The 16,910-nt window shown below is 41.6% G+C and overlaps 1 protein-coding gene across 1 annotated transcript in view; it reads right to left on the bottom strand.

Moving 5' to 3' along the window:
* The window catches only part of TIMP2 (TIMP metallopeptidase inhibitor 2), an 84,591-nt gene extending 74,290 nt beyond the window's left edge, over positions 1-10,301 (bottom strand). Inside the window, exon 1 of the mRNA XM_074225026.1 lies at positions 9,734-10,301. Within this exon, the coding sequence (XP_074081127.1) occupies positions 9,734-9,863 (130 nt within the window). The 5' untranslated portion in view covers positions 9,864-10,301. The remainder of the gene's footprint in view (positions 1-9,733) is intronic.
* Between the last annotated feature and the right edge of the window lie 6,609 nt (positions 10,302-16,910).

Below are 16,910 nucleotides of genomic sequence, written 5' to 3'. Positions count from 1 at the left end.
ATTCTGCTAAAGAGACAAGTATGATGGTCAGCTGACTTCTTTCTCCCCGACTTTTACCTCCCACTCTCAAAGACTTTTTTTTTTGTCCCTGCTAGAAATAGTATAAGGTTAGCATTCTAATTCCAGAAGATACTTGTTTCTTACTGGTAGATCATATTATAGCTTTTTACAAAGTTTTGATTTTGCTAATGGGCTTCATTGCTTAAGGAATATTACTGCCTAAGTTAGAGGTTCTTAATCTTTTTGTGTGTGTCATTGCAGTGTGACGAAGCCTATGGATTCCTCGGAATAATATTTTTAAGTGCACAAGGTAATATAGTATTACAAAGTAAACACAATTATATTGAAAAAGTTATCAATTAAAAAAATCATAGATTCCCCTTTCCGTGGATCCCAAGTTAGGAACCCCTGGTCTAAAGTATATCATGCCATTGCCTTCCAAGACTCAAACAGAAAGTTGTTGCTGTTTTCTGGAGTCTATCTTAAGACTTTCTTGCTGTAATAATAGACCATTTTCATTTTCTTTAACCTCAAAGCAAAGGGATGACAGTAGGTCATAATTCTATTAATAGTTTTAGACACTTTTGTATGAGTAAAGAAATGGAAACAACTGCTCAACTCCAACTTTGACCTCAAGATAGAGGAGCTCCATGTCACTACTGAGTAAGTAAATATTACTCCATTCTTATTGAAGGACATTCCCCCCCACCCCCACCCCAACACCAGGAGATACATTTTTAAGTGTGTTTGGCTAAGGTTGTTAATATAATGTTGAATTCCCTGAGGATATACCACTACTGAAGGAAAGTGAGCTCAATGGCAGGGCAAAGTAAACTTAGGAATGAACATTATCCATGGATAACATGCTTAATTGAAAGTTTTGGTCTAGATCTGCTACTTCATTGGTGTGTGGAGCTTCCAGTGTGAAAAAACAAACAAACTCTCCCACTGACAGATTCAGCCTGGTGGAGTGGACAGAGCACTGGCCTCAAACCAGGAAGACCTGGGTTCAAGTCCACCTCAGAAACAGTGACTATGAAAACTGAATAACTCCATCTTTTAATGCTCTAGGCAACTCTCTAAGTCACTTAGTTATATAGAAGTTCTCTCATTTTGTAGTTCCCTACACCAATGAAATCATAGACACAAGTCTTTATCTCTTCCATTACAAAAATGAAAATCTGTTCCCATTTTTAAACATTTTTCTATAATAATGAGTTTTTAAAAAAACACCTAAATAACTGGTATAAAAGGGGTCAAATGACCAGCATAACAGTAACACCAGGCACTTTTGTGGTTATTTTAGAAATTTTCACTGATTCATTCTGTAGATGTGTTTTCATTTAATAAAGGTTTCAGGGACAGCATCTTATTAATTGTTTCAGTTGGGCTGGAGGTGATTGATTGAATCCATTCTCCCACTGCTCTACCCCCAGTCTTTACAAAAACAATAATTCTCAACATCAGTGAAATTATACACTTCTTCAAGATAGAATACATAAACAAACAAGTAACTATTTCCTTTTGTAAAAGGGAGAATAGAAATTCTGGCCATTGAAAATGATAGCTACTCAAATTTTTATGGTTTAAAAGATTTCCCTACCTCACTTCCAATTCTGAGACTAATGGGCTTTTGGGAAGACCTTAGGTTGGTCCAAATCTGAGCTCTGATACATCAATGACTATGACTAAGTCACATAATTTATTCCATCTTCAGTCTTTTTAATCTGTAAAATGGGGCTAGCACTTATCTTATAAAATTGGAGTATTTGAGAAAACTTTTGTAAGCCACAAAGCACTATACAATGTGAACTATTATTAAAATAGCAAGGGTATCACATTCATTACTTCAAATAGAGGACTATTTGAGAAAAGGGCTTTGAGAAAGCCTTATAAAAATGTAAGCTATTGTTAAAATAGGAAAGGCATCCCATTCATTACTTCCTCTTACTTCCATCCAAAGCCAGTTGCATACATAAGAAACCTTCCAAGAGTGATAAAAATGCCCATTATTATTATTAGAGCAAGGCTCAGAAGAAATGCTGGCTTAGCTTTAGTGGGTTGGACTCTCATTGAGAGGACATTCTTTATATACATTATATATTCTATGCCATAGTTCAGATTTTTTCATGCACAAATGATATTTTCATTTCCCTTGAAAATGACAATTACTATATCGGATAATCTTCCATAGATTTTTAACACCAGTAGTCATTCTACAATATTTCTTTGTGGTTAAAAATACTAAAATCTCTAACCCAGTCTTCTGTACCCTAAATACAGTGATCACCCAATTCTTGTCTATTTTTGGATGAAAAGCATACAACTCTTTCCCTGACTTTTTTTTTTTTTTTAGGTTTTGCTAGGCAAACGGGGTTAAGTGGCTTGCCCAAGGCCACACAGCTAGGTAATTATTAAGTGTCTGAGACCGGATTTGAACCCAGGCACTCCTGACTCCAGGGCCCATGCTTTCTCCACTATGCCACCTAGCTACCCCTCCCTGACTTTCTTTATCTCTCTAAAGTGAGAATACCAAGCACAAGGCAGTATTCTAGTAAATGTTAAATGTATCAATTGTCCCTTGTATATGCAAAGAGAATGGAGTGGCATGGATAATCCAGCAGAGCAAATCATCAGAAAAATATTTCATTTGATTTTGGAATATATTTAAACATACCCCCCACCCCAAACACTAGGAGACACATTTTTTAAATGTGTTTGATTAAGGTTGTTAAAGTAATGTTGAATTCTCTGAGGATATACCACTACTGAAGTGTGCCCAATGGTAGGGCAAAGTAAACCTAGGAATAATATTATTCATAGATAACATGGTTAATTGAAAGTTTTGTTTATATGTTGTTTTCCCCAATACAAAGTAACTCCTTAAGAGTGTGATGCCCAACACAGGGTAGATGCTTAAAAAATGCTTGCACATTGACTGATGCAAACTAGCAACTCCTTCATAAATTATAACCTTAGAGAATTACCTAGTCAGTGAACAGAAACTGAATGAATGAATGAATGAAGGAAGGAAGGAAGGAATTAGCATTTGCTAATTGCCAAGCACCATATTAAGTGCTAAGGGTACAAACAAAAAATAAGACATTCCTTGCCCTTAGAAGCTTATATTTATAATGGGAGAGGAATGACTTTAACAAGGGAACTGATGGAGAAGGAAAGGCGTTCTGATCTGGGAAGTCACAGATTGGAACCAGAAGGCAAGTTCACTGATATGTCCTATGTATAAACAGTATAGTATTGACTGAATAAACAATTTTTAAAGCAAGATGTGGGAAGCAGGGGAGGGTTGGTCTTTGTAGTGCATCGAGGCAGAAAATGTTGGGCAAAGATGAAAATATTTGGCCATGGCAATGAAGGGCAGAGTGACTTAACTTTCTGGCCTCTGGTGGTCAAATCTGGAGGGTGGGGCAACAACACCAACAGTAGCAGGACAGAGAATGGTTAAGATGGAAAAGTTTATCATATAGTATATGGAGTTTATCATATAGAGGAGTATCATATAGAACACTTCACATACATTATTTCATTTGATTTTCACAAGTCTTATGAAATGTAGGGAAGAAAAAATACATACACACCATATGTCTGACACTATGTAAGAGTTTCTACAAATATTTTCTCACTTGAGTTAGGGAATGCATTTATAGTTAAGACTGAGATTTGCCCAAACCCCTCCCCTCTGAGGGTGGAGACTAGTGAACTAATTAGAGAATTACTCCTGAAAGGAAGGAATTGAAGTTTGCCTACACCTGTAGGAGGGTGGGATCCACAAAGAGGAAGTAGCTTGTCAGTTAAATTCTAATTCCAACTCTGCCAGGTCTATGGCCCTCATTGCTGAATGTTTTAGCTAGTCACCAACCTAGAGGCTCTAGAGCCTGACTAGATGAGCTCTGAAGAGGTTCCTTTCTACTCATTCATTATTCAACTGGAATTCTGAAGGTTTCAGTTATAATTGGTCAAGACAAAATTTGGGATGACACCACCTTTTATTTAGTCACATTGATAGTAGTTGCTGCTAGGAATGAAACAGACAATCCAGTAAGAAGAAAAACAAATGTGGGGCAGTTAAGTGATGCAGTATATAGAGCACCAGTCCTGGAGTCAGGAGAACCTGAGTTCAAATCAGACCTCAGATACTAGTTGTATCTTGGGCAAATAACTAAGCAACCTCATTGCCCCTCAAAAATATAAAAAACTAAACATATATCACCAACACAGAGATGTGATAATCACCCTATACACTTCTGCCCCTCTACAACATAAAAATGTAAACTCCTTAAGGACAAGAAGTGTTTTATTCTTTTGTTTTTGAATCCAGGATATAGCACAGTGCCTTCAGTAAAACAGATAATTCTTGAATTGGGTACCACAATCACTTGACTTCCTGTGGTCCTCACAACTGTGAACAATCCTTTCTCCAAAGTTATTTCCCTGGCTTCCAGTCATTGAAATCATCATGCGTTGGGAATAAAACCAAAAAATTGAAGAATCCAGTCTTGCAAATAGCTGCTTTTCCAGAGTATATCTATCTATACCAAGCAAGTAGTACCTATAAACTGGGGATGGGTGAGGAACAGAGAATGACTATATTTTGGGGTACTAAAAGCCAGCTTTTTATTTTCTTTCTTCTAGTTTACCTCCCTGCTTTGCTATAGTAATAATATCTTGTCAACATATAAAAGTCTTTAAAATTTATAAGTACTTTCATCATAACTGGACTCAAATCTTTCTTCTCTCACCACTGCACATGACCTTAACTCTAAACCCAAACCTCTTGAATTGATCATTGCAATAAACAATTATCCCCCAAGTTAAGTAACTCTCATAGAGTACAACTTAAGCAATCCTACCATTGAGACAAATTATATTTAATTTGTTCCTGACACCCCCCTCCCATAACTCCATACTCTGCCCTCATTTTTAAACAAAGGGTGATCACTCAATTCTTTGTCATATTTTTAGAGGAAAGGTCCAGTTTCCATCTGCCAAAAAAAGTACTTTACCTCCATGACCCTCTCAGCTGCAAAGCATTCTACATGACAATGTGAAGAAAGCTTTTCATATGTTAGAAGCCTATTACCAACTCCTGTCATAAAAGCAAAGCCAGTCACCTGTGTAGGATGACTGTCGATATTTAATTTCACACCAGGCTCCTGAAATGGATCTCTGACTCACTCTCTGATTATTACAATCTTGGCTTTCTAGAGCAAATATGACCTGAAGATGATAAATTGGAACTTTCTAGATATGGAAAAAAAGTAAAATTTCTGTCTTGTCCTTGCCTCCAGACACAGTCAATGATCAATTAAATATGCAATGTAACAAAAGGCTGCTTCTGTCTTAGGACAAAACCTTCACCCAAACTTTCTGGTTGGAATTCTCTAGAAGCCTACTATTGGAATGCAAGAAAATTCTCTACTGACAAATTCTCTGCCCAACAAATCAGGTAGAAGAGTCCAGGAAACAGTAGTGAAGTCCTCCTTATGCATCAGATTGGGTATCATCAGCTTATTCTCCCCCCTCCTCCAAAAGCCTTGGTTTTCACATCCATAAAGCAGAAATCCTTGCCCATTCCAATTAATTGGGTGTGATCAGGGTTATGATCAAGTCAGACAGCTTTATTAAGCTGCATTCCCACTCTCTTCCTTTTTTTCCACTCAGCTGTTTGAAAAATATATGATCTTGATAAGAAAAAGGAACCAAGAAAGGCTGTAAACATACTAGTGTCTACACGTTATTCCTATTTGGGATCTTACAGTACATGTCCTAATGACAATAAAACTTAAAACATGAAAAATAAATTATTTTCCCTAATAGATGCTCCAAGAGATGAAGAAAATCTATGCAATAATTTAATTGAAGCCACTGAGCTATATGGGAAAAAAAGGGCATTTGAAAAAATATATCCTTTTTATTAAAGTAAATGCTATTTAGAGTGGCATGATCACATTGTCAGAGAACTATACTATCTTCAGGGCTTTGACTCCAATTCCCTGAATGTCTTTGTGATCCCATCACACTTATGTTCTCTTTCTCCTCTAATGCCTCTTCTTTTCCTTCCAGTGCCACTTAGGACTGAAACATTTTCCTCTATACCTTCATAACATTATGTTTGCATCGCAAATATGATTTCATGCTTGACTTTGTATTATAATTACTTGTGTACTTTTCCTTAACCCATTTGATTTTAAGTTCCTCTAGAGTTAGGGACCTCATTACTGCCAAAGGTGTTTATGGCATAGTAAAGGGTTAAGAATCTTGATAAGGAGATCTCTGATTAGCAGAAAAGTCCAACATATATTGGATCATCCATGAAAAAGAAGTGGTTGATTTACAGGAGAACTAAGTGAGCTACATAAAGCTTGGGAAAGGCAAAGCCAGAATTCAAACTTTGGGTCTTTTAACTCCAAATCTAGATGTCTTCACAATACACCAGGTTGTCCTTGTTTACAATACAAAAACTTATGTGTGTGTCCATTATCAAAGATCACAAGGGAATATGGGCCAGTGTTGAATAGAATTTTATATTCATTTGGTTATAAAAGTTGGGCACTAAAAAAATTATAAAAATAAATACATACTACATTGAAATTTAAAATTTGGTTCCACTTAAAAAATAAGACAAGATCCTTGCCCTAATGGAGTTTTATAGGAATATATATATATATATATATATATATATATATATATATATATATATATGTATATGTATCATAATGGATTGAGTACTGGTACCATAGTCAGGAAACTCAGGTTCAAATTCTGCCTCTGCCACTCCCTAGCTCTGTGACTTTCAACAAGTCACGATTTCTCAAAAATACAATTTCTTTATCTGTCAAATGGGAATAATGATAATTCTATTACTGATCAATTTATTGTGAAAAAATGCTTTGCAAACCTTAAAGTATGTACAAATTTTAAGTAAACAAGTATTTACTAAACTCTACCATGCACCAGACAGTGCATATGCATCTGTCTCAGTGGATAGAGTACTGGGCCTAGAGTCACAAAGACCTAAATTCAAATCCAGCCTCAGACATTTACTAGCTGTGTGACCCTGGGCAAGTAATTAACCCTATTTGCCTCGTTTTCTTCATCTGAAAAATGAGCTGAAGAAGGAAATGGCAAAGCAATCCAGTATCTTTGCCAAGAAAATACTAAATGGGGTCACAAAGAGTTGGACAGAACTAAAAGGACCAAATAACAACAAAACATATGGAAAGGCAAAATGGGAGTCATTGTTGCTAAACTATTTAGTGACCAAAGTAAGGGGTGTCATTAATAGCACTGTAGCAACACTTTGGGTCTCCCAATTTAATACCATCTCTAACCTGTCTCACTCCCCAAAAAAGAGCTTGAAAGAAGACTATGTTGGAAGACTTGGCCAAATCATGTTTCTGATGACTGAGGTCAGATACTGGGAAAGAATGAAGGTAGAGATGGTTGAACTATATGAACTATAAAGAAGCCCACTTTAAAAGGGTGCCTCCTCTTTTCAATAAATAAGAAGGACTCTCCCCTTTTCATACTTAGAATTGAAATAGTCCTGGCACCCAATTGTAGTATTGGCCAGGCAATTCAAACAATCAAAGAAGAGGAGAGAGATAAAAGAAGTAATTGGATTCTCTGGTTCATTCCCAAAGCAGCTGAGATATGTGGAGGTACTTTCCCCGAGCCTAGCCCCTTCTGTAACCAGCCCTGAGTAAACAGAAGCCTGTGTATCTTGAGATCCATGTGTTTCTCCCAAGTGTCTGGATCTGATTCAGTCCCATGAGATATGATTCACTGGCTCATTAAATCTTGCTGCTACTCCCGTAATGGTAATGGCATACTAGAAAGAACTCTGGCTTTGAAATTAGAGGATATAGCTTTGAATACTGTCTCTCTCATTTAGGAATCTGTATGACTGGGTAGAAAACTCTTTACACTTCAGCCGTCTCATGTATAGAATGACAGAGCTAGACTAGATAAGGCCTCCTCTAGCTCTAAATCTATGATCCTGTTTCAGTAAAACTCAAAGGGAAATGGGTATAAGGGGAGGAAGTCACCTGGCCCTATGTTATTTCCACATCTGAGGTGGTTAGGATATACCTCTCCCTTCATCCTGAATACCTCGAGATGTTCTCATCTCCCCTACAATCCTGTTTGGGAAGAATTACCTGCCCTTCTCTCCCTCAGTTTTAAGTCCAAGGGTTCCTAAATTGAGTCATCCATATAAACCTTTGTGTCCTTTTACGTGTCTGCATAACCCTGTATTCATCTTGGTCAAACCAAAATTCTGACAAATCTTTGGAATGACTCACTTTTCCTTTGGGGATGAGGAGCTCATGTTTCTAAATGTGTTTGGATATTATTATAATTAAATTAAGAAACCACGAAACAAAGCAAAACCTGAACCGTACCCACAGGTAGTAAAGTATCAAACTATAAGCCTACGAGGAGACAGGTGTTTTTGTTGTTTTGAGTGTTGGAAAGGGTAAAAGGCAGAAGGAGAGAGAGAGAGAGAGAGAGAGAGAGAGAGAGAGAGAGAGAGAGAGAGAAGAGAAGAGAGAGAGTGGGGGGTAGTAGGGAAGGTCAGGTGATAGAGACCTCACCTTGTATCTAACTCTGTGGGGGGGGGGGATGGAGGGGAGGCCAGGTGACAGAGACCTCACCTTGGATCTAACTCTGTGTGTGTGTGTTGGGGGGGGGGGTGGAGGAGGGGAGGCCAGGTGATAGACACCTCACCTTGGATCTCCCTGTCTAACATGGCAAGGAAAAGAGGCTGTGGAAGTGCAGAAAGGAGGCCGGGAACGGGAGCTCGAGTTGCACCGTCTTTAAGGGGAAAATGAAGCTGACACGAGCCGGGCGGGGAGGCCGGCCTGGACCGCTTCTGTTTCGGGCCAAGTTGGAAACCAAAGCCCACGTTTCCTCGCGGCCGGGGCCCGGCGGCCCGTGGAGCTATTTACACAGGTGGATGGAGGCGCACTGAGATCCGCCCTGCTCGGCTTTTCCTTTCTTCTCCGGCTGCCCCGCGCGCCGGACCCAGCCGGGTCGGTCCCGACCCCCCTCCCGGGGCCAGGGTCAAGGGCAGCCCGCTCCCGGCCACAGAAACTTCAAGGTCTGTCCCGCGGCGCTCCGCGGGGGCACCCTGGCCCAGCCCGGCCGCCGCGGGCCCGCCCTTCCTCCCGCCGCCGCGCCCAGGCCACGCCAAGCCCTCGGAATGTGGCCTAGGACGGGGGGGCTCGCATCCTTCGGAAGGACGGGGATTCTTTTCTTTAAGGAGAAAAGATGATGAAAAGGAGGGGTTCGGGGGATGAAGGCAGGGGGGGACCCTCCCACCTGCAAAAGTTTCTTCCCGAGGGGGCCCCTCCCCCCGCTGGCCTGGGGCGGGGGGCCCGCGGCGTCCCCCCTGCCGCCCCCCACCCCGCCAGCATCCTCCCGCGCCGTGCCGCCGCCCGGCTCCCTCGGCGGAATGCTGAGGTCGGGGGCATCGGCGCGAGGGGAGGGGGCGCATTGTGCGGCCCCGCGGCCCGGCCCGCGCCAGCCGCCGCCTCTCCGAGGGGCGCGGGGCGTGGAAACAAGTGGTTCTTCTTTGGGCGCCGCGGGAGGCTCCTCCCCGCCCCCACCCCGCAGACCTGCTCGGAGCGGGGGGCCAGGGCGGCCTCCGAGGGCCCGCGGGGGGAGGGGGGAAGGGAGGTGGCAGGGCCGCCGGGCCGCCGCCGTCGCTTACCTACATCTGCATTGCAAAACGCCTGTTGCGGGTGCACCGGGGAGCAGCTGCAGGCGTGGCCGAAGCGGTCCAGCCTCCAGAGCAGCAGCAGGCACAGGGGCAGCAGCAGCCCCCTCGCAGCGGCGGTCATGTCTGGCGGGCCCGGGCAGGGGCGGGGGGCGGGGGGCGGCGGCCTGGGCGCGGGAGCTGCCCGGAGCGCTGCAGCCGCAGCCTCCTCCCGGGGCGCGGCGTCCTCCTCCGGCGGCGAGGGATGGGGGCGGGGGCTCGGCCGCGAGGCCCGTCCACGCGAGCTTCGGGGGCCGGGGGGCCGGGGCCGGGCGGGCGAAGAAAGGACGCGGAATGGAGGATCCCGGCGCACACCCTGCTGCTGCTGCTGCTGCTGCTGCTGCTCCTCCTCACCTGGCCGGCCCCGCCGGACAAAGTTTCTCCCTTCTTTGTTGCTCCGAGCGGCGCGGGGAGGGAGAGGGGCAGAGTCGGTGCAGCGACTCCCCGGGCAGCGCAGCGCGGAGCGCGGAGGCGCGGGCGGCGGGGCTGTGTGTGCCCAGCGCCTGCTACGGACGTGCTGCGGGGCTGCGCCCAGCCCGGCTCCCGGCGCGCGCACAGCTCTGCTCCTCCTCCCGGTGGCTCGCGGCCAGTGCAGGCTGCCGGCCGCTCCCAGCAGCCCCGCGACTCCCGCCGCGCTGCCCCGCGCGGCCTCGGGCCTGCCCGGGGCTTCCCCGCCCCCCACGCGCCCCCAGCTCGCCCTGAGGGGCAGCTCCGGGCGCCCAGCGTGCCCAGCGGACTGACCCGCGGCGGGGCCGGCGGGACCGCAGACATCCTTCCCCAACCGGAATGAGCCACCCACCCACTTGCCCCGGGGGTGCAGAGATAGGGGGGCTTCCCTCGGCTCCCCGCTTCTACACAAGAGAAAAAAAATGAACACGAAAGCTCATTTCACCTGTGTGTGGGTCTGCCAGTTCCTGTGGCGGAAGATGCAATAAGGACAAGAAGAGCCCCTGTCCTCAAGGAGCCTCCAGTTGAATGGGGAAGACCGGGCAAACGACCAGTGTGGGTGCCAACGGCAGGACGGACGGGAGAGACCCTCAGATGGAAGGCATGCGTCCTAAGGAGGCTGGGGGAAACTGGTGGCAAAAAAGCGCCACTGGAGCTGCCTGGACGAACAGAAAAGAGAATACACGGAAGGGAGTAAGGTGTAAGCCAACAGGGAAAGTAGGGAAGGGCCCCGGTTACAGGGGCTTTAAACACCAAAGAGGATTTTTAGGTTTAATCTTGTAGACAATAGGGAGCCACTGGAGTTTATTGAATAGATTATACCTGCCCTAATGGAAAGACTAAGTTGCCCAAAGGGCAACAAAAATGTGCATACCCTTTGATCCAGCAATACCACTATTGGGTCTATACCCCAAAGAGATGATGAAAAAGGGTAAAAACATCACCTGTACAAAAATATTCAAAGCAGCCCTGTTTGTGTTGGCAAAAGAATTGGAAATCAAGTAAATGTCCTTCAATTGGGGAATGGCTTAGCAAACTGTGGTATATGTATGTCATGAAACACCATTGTTCTATTAGAAACCAGGAGGGATGAGAAGTCAGGGAAGCCTGGAAGGATTTGCATGAACTGATGCTGAGTGAGATGAACAGAACCAGAAAAAACGGTGTATACCCTAACAGCAACATGGGAGTGATGATCAACCCCAATGGACTTGCTCATTCCATCAGTGCAACAGTCAGGGACAATTTGGGGCTGTCTGCAATGGAGAATACCATCTGTACCCAGAGAAAGAATTGTGGAGTTTGAACAAAGACCAAGGACTATTACCTTTGATTTAGAAAAAAAACAAACCCCGATATCTTATTGTCTGATCTTGTTATCTTTTATACTTTGTTTCTTCCTTAAGGATATGATTTCTCTCTCATCACATTCAATTTAGATCAGTGTAGACCATGGAAACAATGTAAAGAGACTGGCAAATTGCCTTCTGTGGGGGGGCAAGTAAGATTGGGGGAAAATTGTAAAACTCTAAATAAAATCTTTTTTAAAAAAAGAAAGACTAGGGGGCGGCTAGGTGGCACAGTGGATTGAACACTGGCCTTGGAGTCAGGAGTACCTGAGTTCAAATCCAGCCTCAGATACTTAATAATTACCTAGCTGTGTGGCCTTGGGCAAGCAACTTAACCCCATTGCCTTGCAAAAACTAAAAAAAAAAAAAGAATAAATCATGCATCTTTGGCCTATGATAAACCAAGCTGAGCCTGGAGATAGCCATTCTATCTGGAATAGGGGTGGGGAAGATGAGACCCACAAGTTGTATAAGGTCACTGCCTTGGCAGCTGCAGGTGGGAACGGAAATTCAATAAATCTAGGAACTTTTTTAGGGGGTGAAAATTAAATGTCTGACCAAATATACCAGGTAAGTGATGATATTATAAATATCCAAATGAAACCTTGGCAGAAACCCTAGGATCTAAAAGATCCCAGATCTAAGGGCAGCCTAAGGTATTTACCCTTCTCCTACCTCTCCTACCTCTTTATCTCCTTGACAATGGAATCTGAGAGACTAGACCAATTGGAAACAATAGATTTAGCTTTGAGTAGAGCGTCTTTTGGATGCCAGAGACAGGCAGCAGAGTGAATCAGCTTCAACATAGACAAGTGCCCAAAGTGAACCCAAGGAGGTAGATGGTCCTAAGCAGCATCCTAGATTGGAATTCTTAGCCTAAGATAGATTTTTCTTGAGCTCTATAAACTTGGATAAGAAACAAATGACATCTTTATTTTTACAAACTATAAATTGAAATTTAGCATTTCCTTTAGTTTTTTATAGACATGATCAGAATGGATCCATTTTCAGACTGCCAGGATACCATGGGACAAAAAAGGTTAAGAACCCCTGGGCTAAAGGAAGTTCTGTGGGGACTCTAAGATCTTCCAGCACAAGGAATTATGAGTTACTTCTTGATCCCAAGTGTAAACTTGTTTACATTTGCCTCATTAACATTATTTTATGTAGTATGTATTAGTAGAATTGAAAAGCTAAGAAGGGACAGATTATGAAGAGCTTTATTGTTTTAGTTTTTTGTTTGTTTGTTTTTGCAAGGCAATGGGGCTGTGTCTTGCCCAAGGCCACACAACTAGGTAATTAAGTGTCTGAGGTCAGATTTGAACTCAAGTACTCCTGACTCCAGGGTGGGCTCTATACACTGCACCACTTAGCTGCCCCTAGCAAGAGTTTTAAATGCTAAACCAAGCAGTTGATCCTATAGATATAAAGAGAGAATACTAAAATGTATACAATTAAGGGGGTGACATGGTCAGACTTGAGCCTTAGGAAAATAATTTTGGCAGCTATGTAGGGGACAGATTGGAATGGAGAGATAAGGGACAGGAAGTCTGCTTAATAAGCTATTGTGATAATCCTGGGAGAAAAAAAGGAGGATCTAAACTAGGTTTGTGCCTGTGAAAAGAGAAAGGACAACATTTAGCAGTTAACTTGATTGGATATATGGAGTTAGTGAGTGAGGGGTTAAAGAGGAACTGAAGTTGGGTGATTGGGAGGATAGTGATGCTCTTGATAGTGACAGGAAAATACAGAGGGGTTTCTTGGGAAGGTTTTGGAGATGCTTTGTTTTAGACATTTCTAGTTTGATATTTTTTTCAGGCCATCCAGTTCTAAATATTGAATAGGTAATTAGTGATGGAGATTTGGAGAGAGAGATATATAGAGATGTATCTGATGTTGAGATAAGTATAGAAAAAAAAATAAGAGCCCAGGACAGAGCCTACTATATGTGAGGCACTATAACATGATAGCATGTTATTCTATTTGTGTTTAATCTTATTAATCTTATATTGTTTTTATATTACCATCATTATTGAATTTATTCCTCCCCTTCTTGAAATTCTAGCAGAGCTAGAAAATGTGTTGATAAGAAGGACATCTAAGAAGCATTACAGAAAACAAAACAAAACAAAAAGAATAAAGAAAGTGAGATCTAATTGTGGTCAGCTGTGTAAGTTGCTGAAGAAAGACAGAGAAGAATGAGAATTTGGGAAAGATCATTATTTCTGGAGATTAAATCCTGGGCAACTTTGGAGAAAATAATTTCAGTTGAATGATGAGATTGGAGACCAGACTGAAGAGTATTTAGAAAGAGAGTGGTTTAAAGTATCAACCTTTAGTTTCTGATATGGAAAACCAGGACATCGTTCATAGAAGAAGAGAGCCTGTCTTCATCTCTGTAGAACTGTCACTATCCTCCTTTCCTGGAAGGGGGAGTTACTTCTGGGAAAGTATGAGTGAGTATTCTTGTCAAGAATTATGATTTCAGAGTTTCAAGTAAGTTTGTCAACTCATCTTAGTTTTGGGGCAACAGACTTACTTGGTAAAAAAGATAATTTTATTAAAAGTATCCATTTGGCTGTACACAGAGACACACATACACACACAGACAATACATCCATATAGTTTGTGTGTGTGTGTGTGTGTGTGTAACAAGTATGGGACTACCAGGTCATATTGGTTGAGAGAAGATAAGAAACCTTTTGCTTTTTTTAAAACAACCCTCAAATTGAGTCTACTATTTAGTGAATTACCCAGTTCATTAAATCTACTATATACATTTTTCAGGTAAAAGGTATTTTCTTTTTAAGAGGGTTTTACAGAGCACTTTGAATTACTAAAGTTTTTTCTGTATGCTTTCAGAACTTTTCTTTTTTTGAGAAAGGCAAGAAGGTTAAGTGACTTACCCAAGGCCAGATTTGAACTCAGGTTCTCCTGACTCCAGGGTCCATGCGCTATCTGTTGCACCATCTAGCTGCCCCTACTTTTAGAACTTCTAATATTTTAAATAAATCCTACATCATTTATTATGTAATTTTTCTTGAATTGTTTTATATATTAGTTTTTTATACCTTTGAAAAAAATTGTCATTCCAAAAAAATGCCTTTCTCTTTCCCACTGAATCATCACTAATAAGAACAAATATTTAAAGAGAGAAATCAATTCAATGTCATATTTGACTCCTCACTGTCATCCCATATATCCAAACAAATTAGTTGCTAGATAATGTCCTTTCTACTGCTATAAAATCTCTCTTATATCTTCCCTTTTCTCTATTCACACATTCTGGCTCAGCTTAAGACAAGCAAATATCAGTCAATAAATATTAAGTGCCTAGCATGTGTGAGGCTCTGTGCTAACATGAGAGCATGTCATTATATTACACTATTCTGAGAAGAGGGCAGGAGTGCCTCATCACTTATCTGAAATTCCAATCTTTATTAAATTTTATTTTGTTTATTTATTTAAGTGTTTAATCTTATATTTTGTTTTTATATCATTATCATTATTGAATATATTCCTTCCCTTCCCAGTGAACCATTTTTTTGTAAAAAAAGAAAAAAAATCAGTATAACTAACACATTAACCAAAGCTAAATATGATCATTATAACTGTCAAATTTTTTTGTTGCTTTTAGGTTTATTTTTATCTTTACTGTTGCAATCATTTTATAAATTATTTTCCTGGTCCCATATACTTTACTCTTATCAATTAACATAAGATTTCCCATGTTGACATAAATAATATCTAATATGTAAGTTACACTAATTTTACTTTGAAACATGGGTTCTTAACCTGGGAGGGCCTGGACTTGTTTAAAAAATACTTTGACACCTATTGTATAATTGGTTTCTTTTGTAATATATTTTATTCTATACATTATATTGCATACATTTAAAAATGTGTTCTGAGGAGGCATTCATAGAATCCCCCAGACTTCCAAAGAGATCTATGACACAAAAAATGTTAATAATTCCTGCCTTGAAAGGTGTTAGAATTATCCTTGAGTAAGGAGAGTATGGCGAAGCCACTGAGATACATTTCTGGTTGGTTGGTTGGTTGGTTGGTTGATTCTTGTCCTTCACTAGCAAAGAAAACCAAAGTGATGTTACTATTTTTGAGACAAATTACAGTGTATCTGACTGTGGCTGATCAGACCAATATGAGCTCAGAATACTTTATCATAGGTCAGGCACAAATAGTCCATGTGAACACCTGGGGTGCTTACTCTAAAATTATGGGCGTCATATTCCTTTGAGCTGCTTCAATTTCTGCCTTCCTCATAGAGTGCAGCACCCTCTCTGATGAGGGCATGCCATTCCAGGAGGTCCTGTGCCAGTGTCTTCCCTACTGTACAATCAATTCTAAAGTTATTAAGAGAGAACTTCAGTGTGTCCTGGTGTCGTTTCTTCTGACTCTGTGAAAGGGTTTCCCTGTGTGAGCTCTCCATAAAATAGAGGCAAGTGCAAGCATTCATCTGGCATTACCTGTAGTAGTGTTTGAAATGCTTAGCAATTTGGGTATCTTTCTCTGCCAGGTGATCTTCAGAATCTTCCTAAGACAATTTAAATGAAAGCAATTCAATTTCTTGACAAGGTGCTGGTAGACTATCCAGGTTACACAGGCATAGAGCATTGATCAGTCGTCACAATGGCCCTGTAGACCTTCAGTTTGGTAGTTAGCCTCTTCCATGCTTTCTTTTTGAACTTCCCAAATATGAGCTAGCTCTGGTAATGCATATGTCAACCTCATTATCAATGGAAAAGACACTGCCAAAGGAAGTGAACTTGTTCACAGTACTCAAAACTTCATTTGCTATAACCAGTGGTTCCACATATGGATGGTGTGGTGCTGGCTGATGGAGCACTTGTGTTTTCTTGTTAATTGTTAGGCTAAAAGTAGCACAAGCAGCAGAGAATACTTTGTTGTATCTCAGCTTCAGTGACTGTATTGAGCACACAATCAACAAAAAGATCATATACCAATATTCCCTTCACCACAGTCTTGGCTTGTAGCCTTTTCAAGTTGAATTTATCTGTAGTATGGTAGCTGACCTTGATGTTGTATTCATTCTCAGTGAAGGCATTTGATAAAATGACTGAAAACATCATGTTAAAAAAGCATGGGAGCAAGGACACATACTTATTTCACTCCATTGGTGACCAGGTAATCTTGAGAGCATCGTCCACTATTCAGAACCAGATGCATGCCATCATGAAATTGTTGTGCAATACTGATGAACTTCTCTAGGCACCAAAATTTTGACATAATTTTCCATAAACCCTCACAACTGACAGTATCAAAGTCCTTGGTCAGATCTGCAAAATTGTATACCT

Source organism: Macrotis lagotis, chromosome 2 (genome assembly GCF_037893015.1).
Source record: "Macrotis lagotis isolate mMagLag1 chromosome 2, bilby.v1.9.chrom.fasta, whole genome shotgun sequence".
NCBI lineage: Eukaryota > Metazoa > Chordata > Mammalia > Peramelemorphia > Peramelidae > Macrotis > Macrotis lagotis.
The sequence above is the reverse complement of the archived record's forward strand: the minus strand, read 5'-3'. Positions and strand labels throughout refer to the sequence as shown.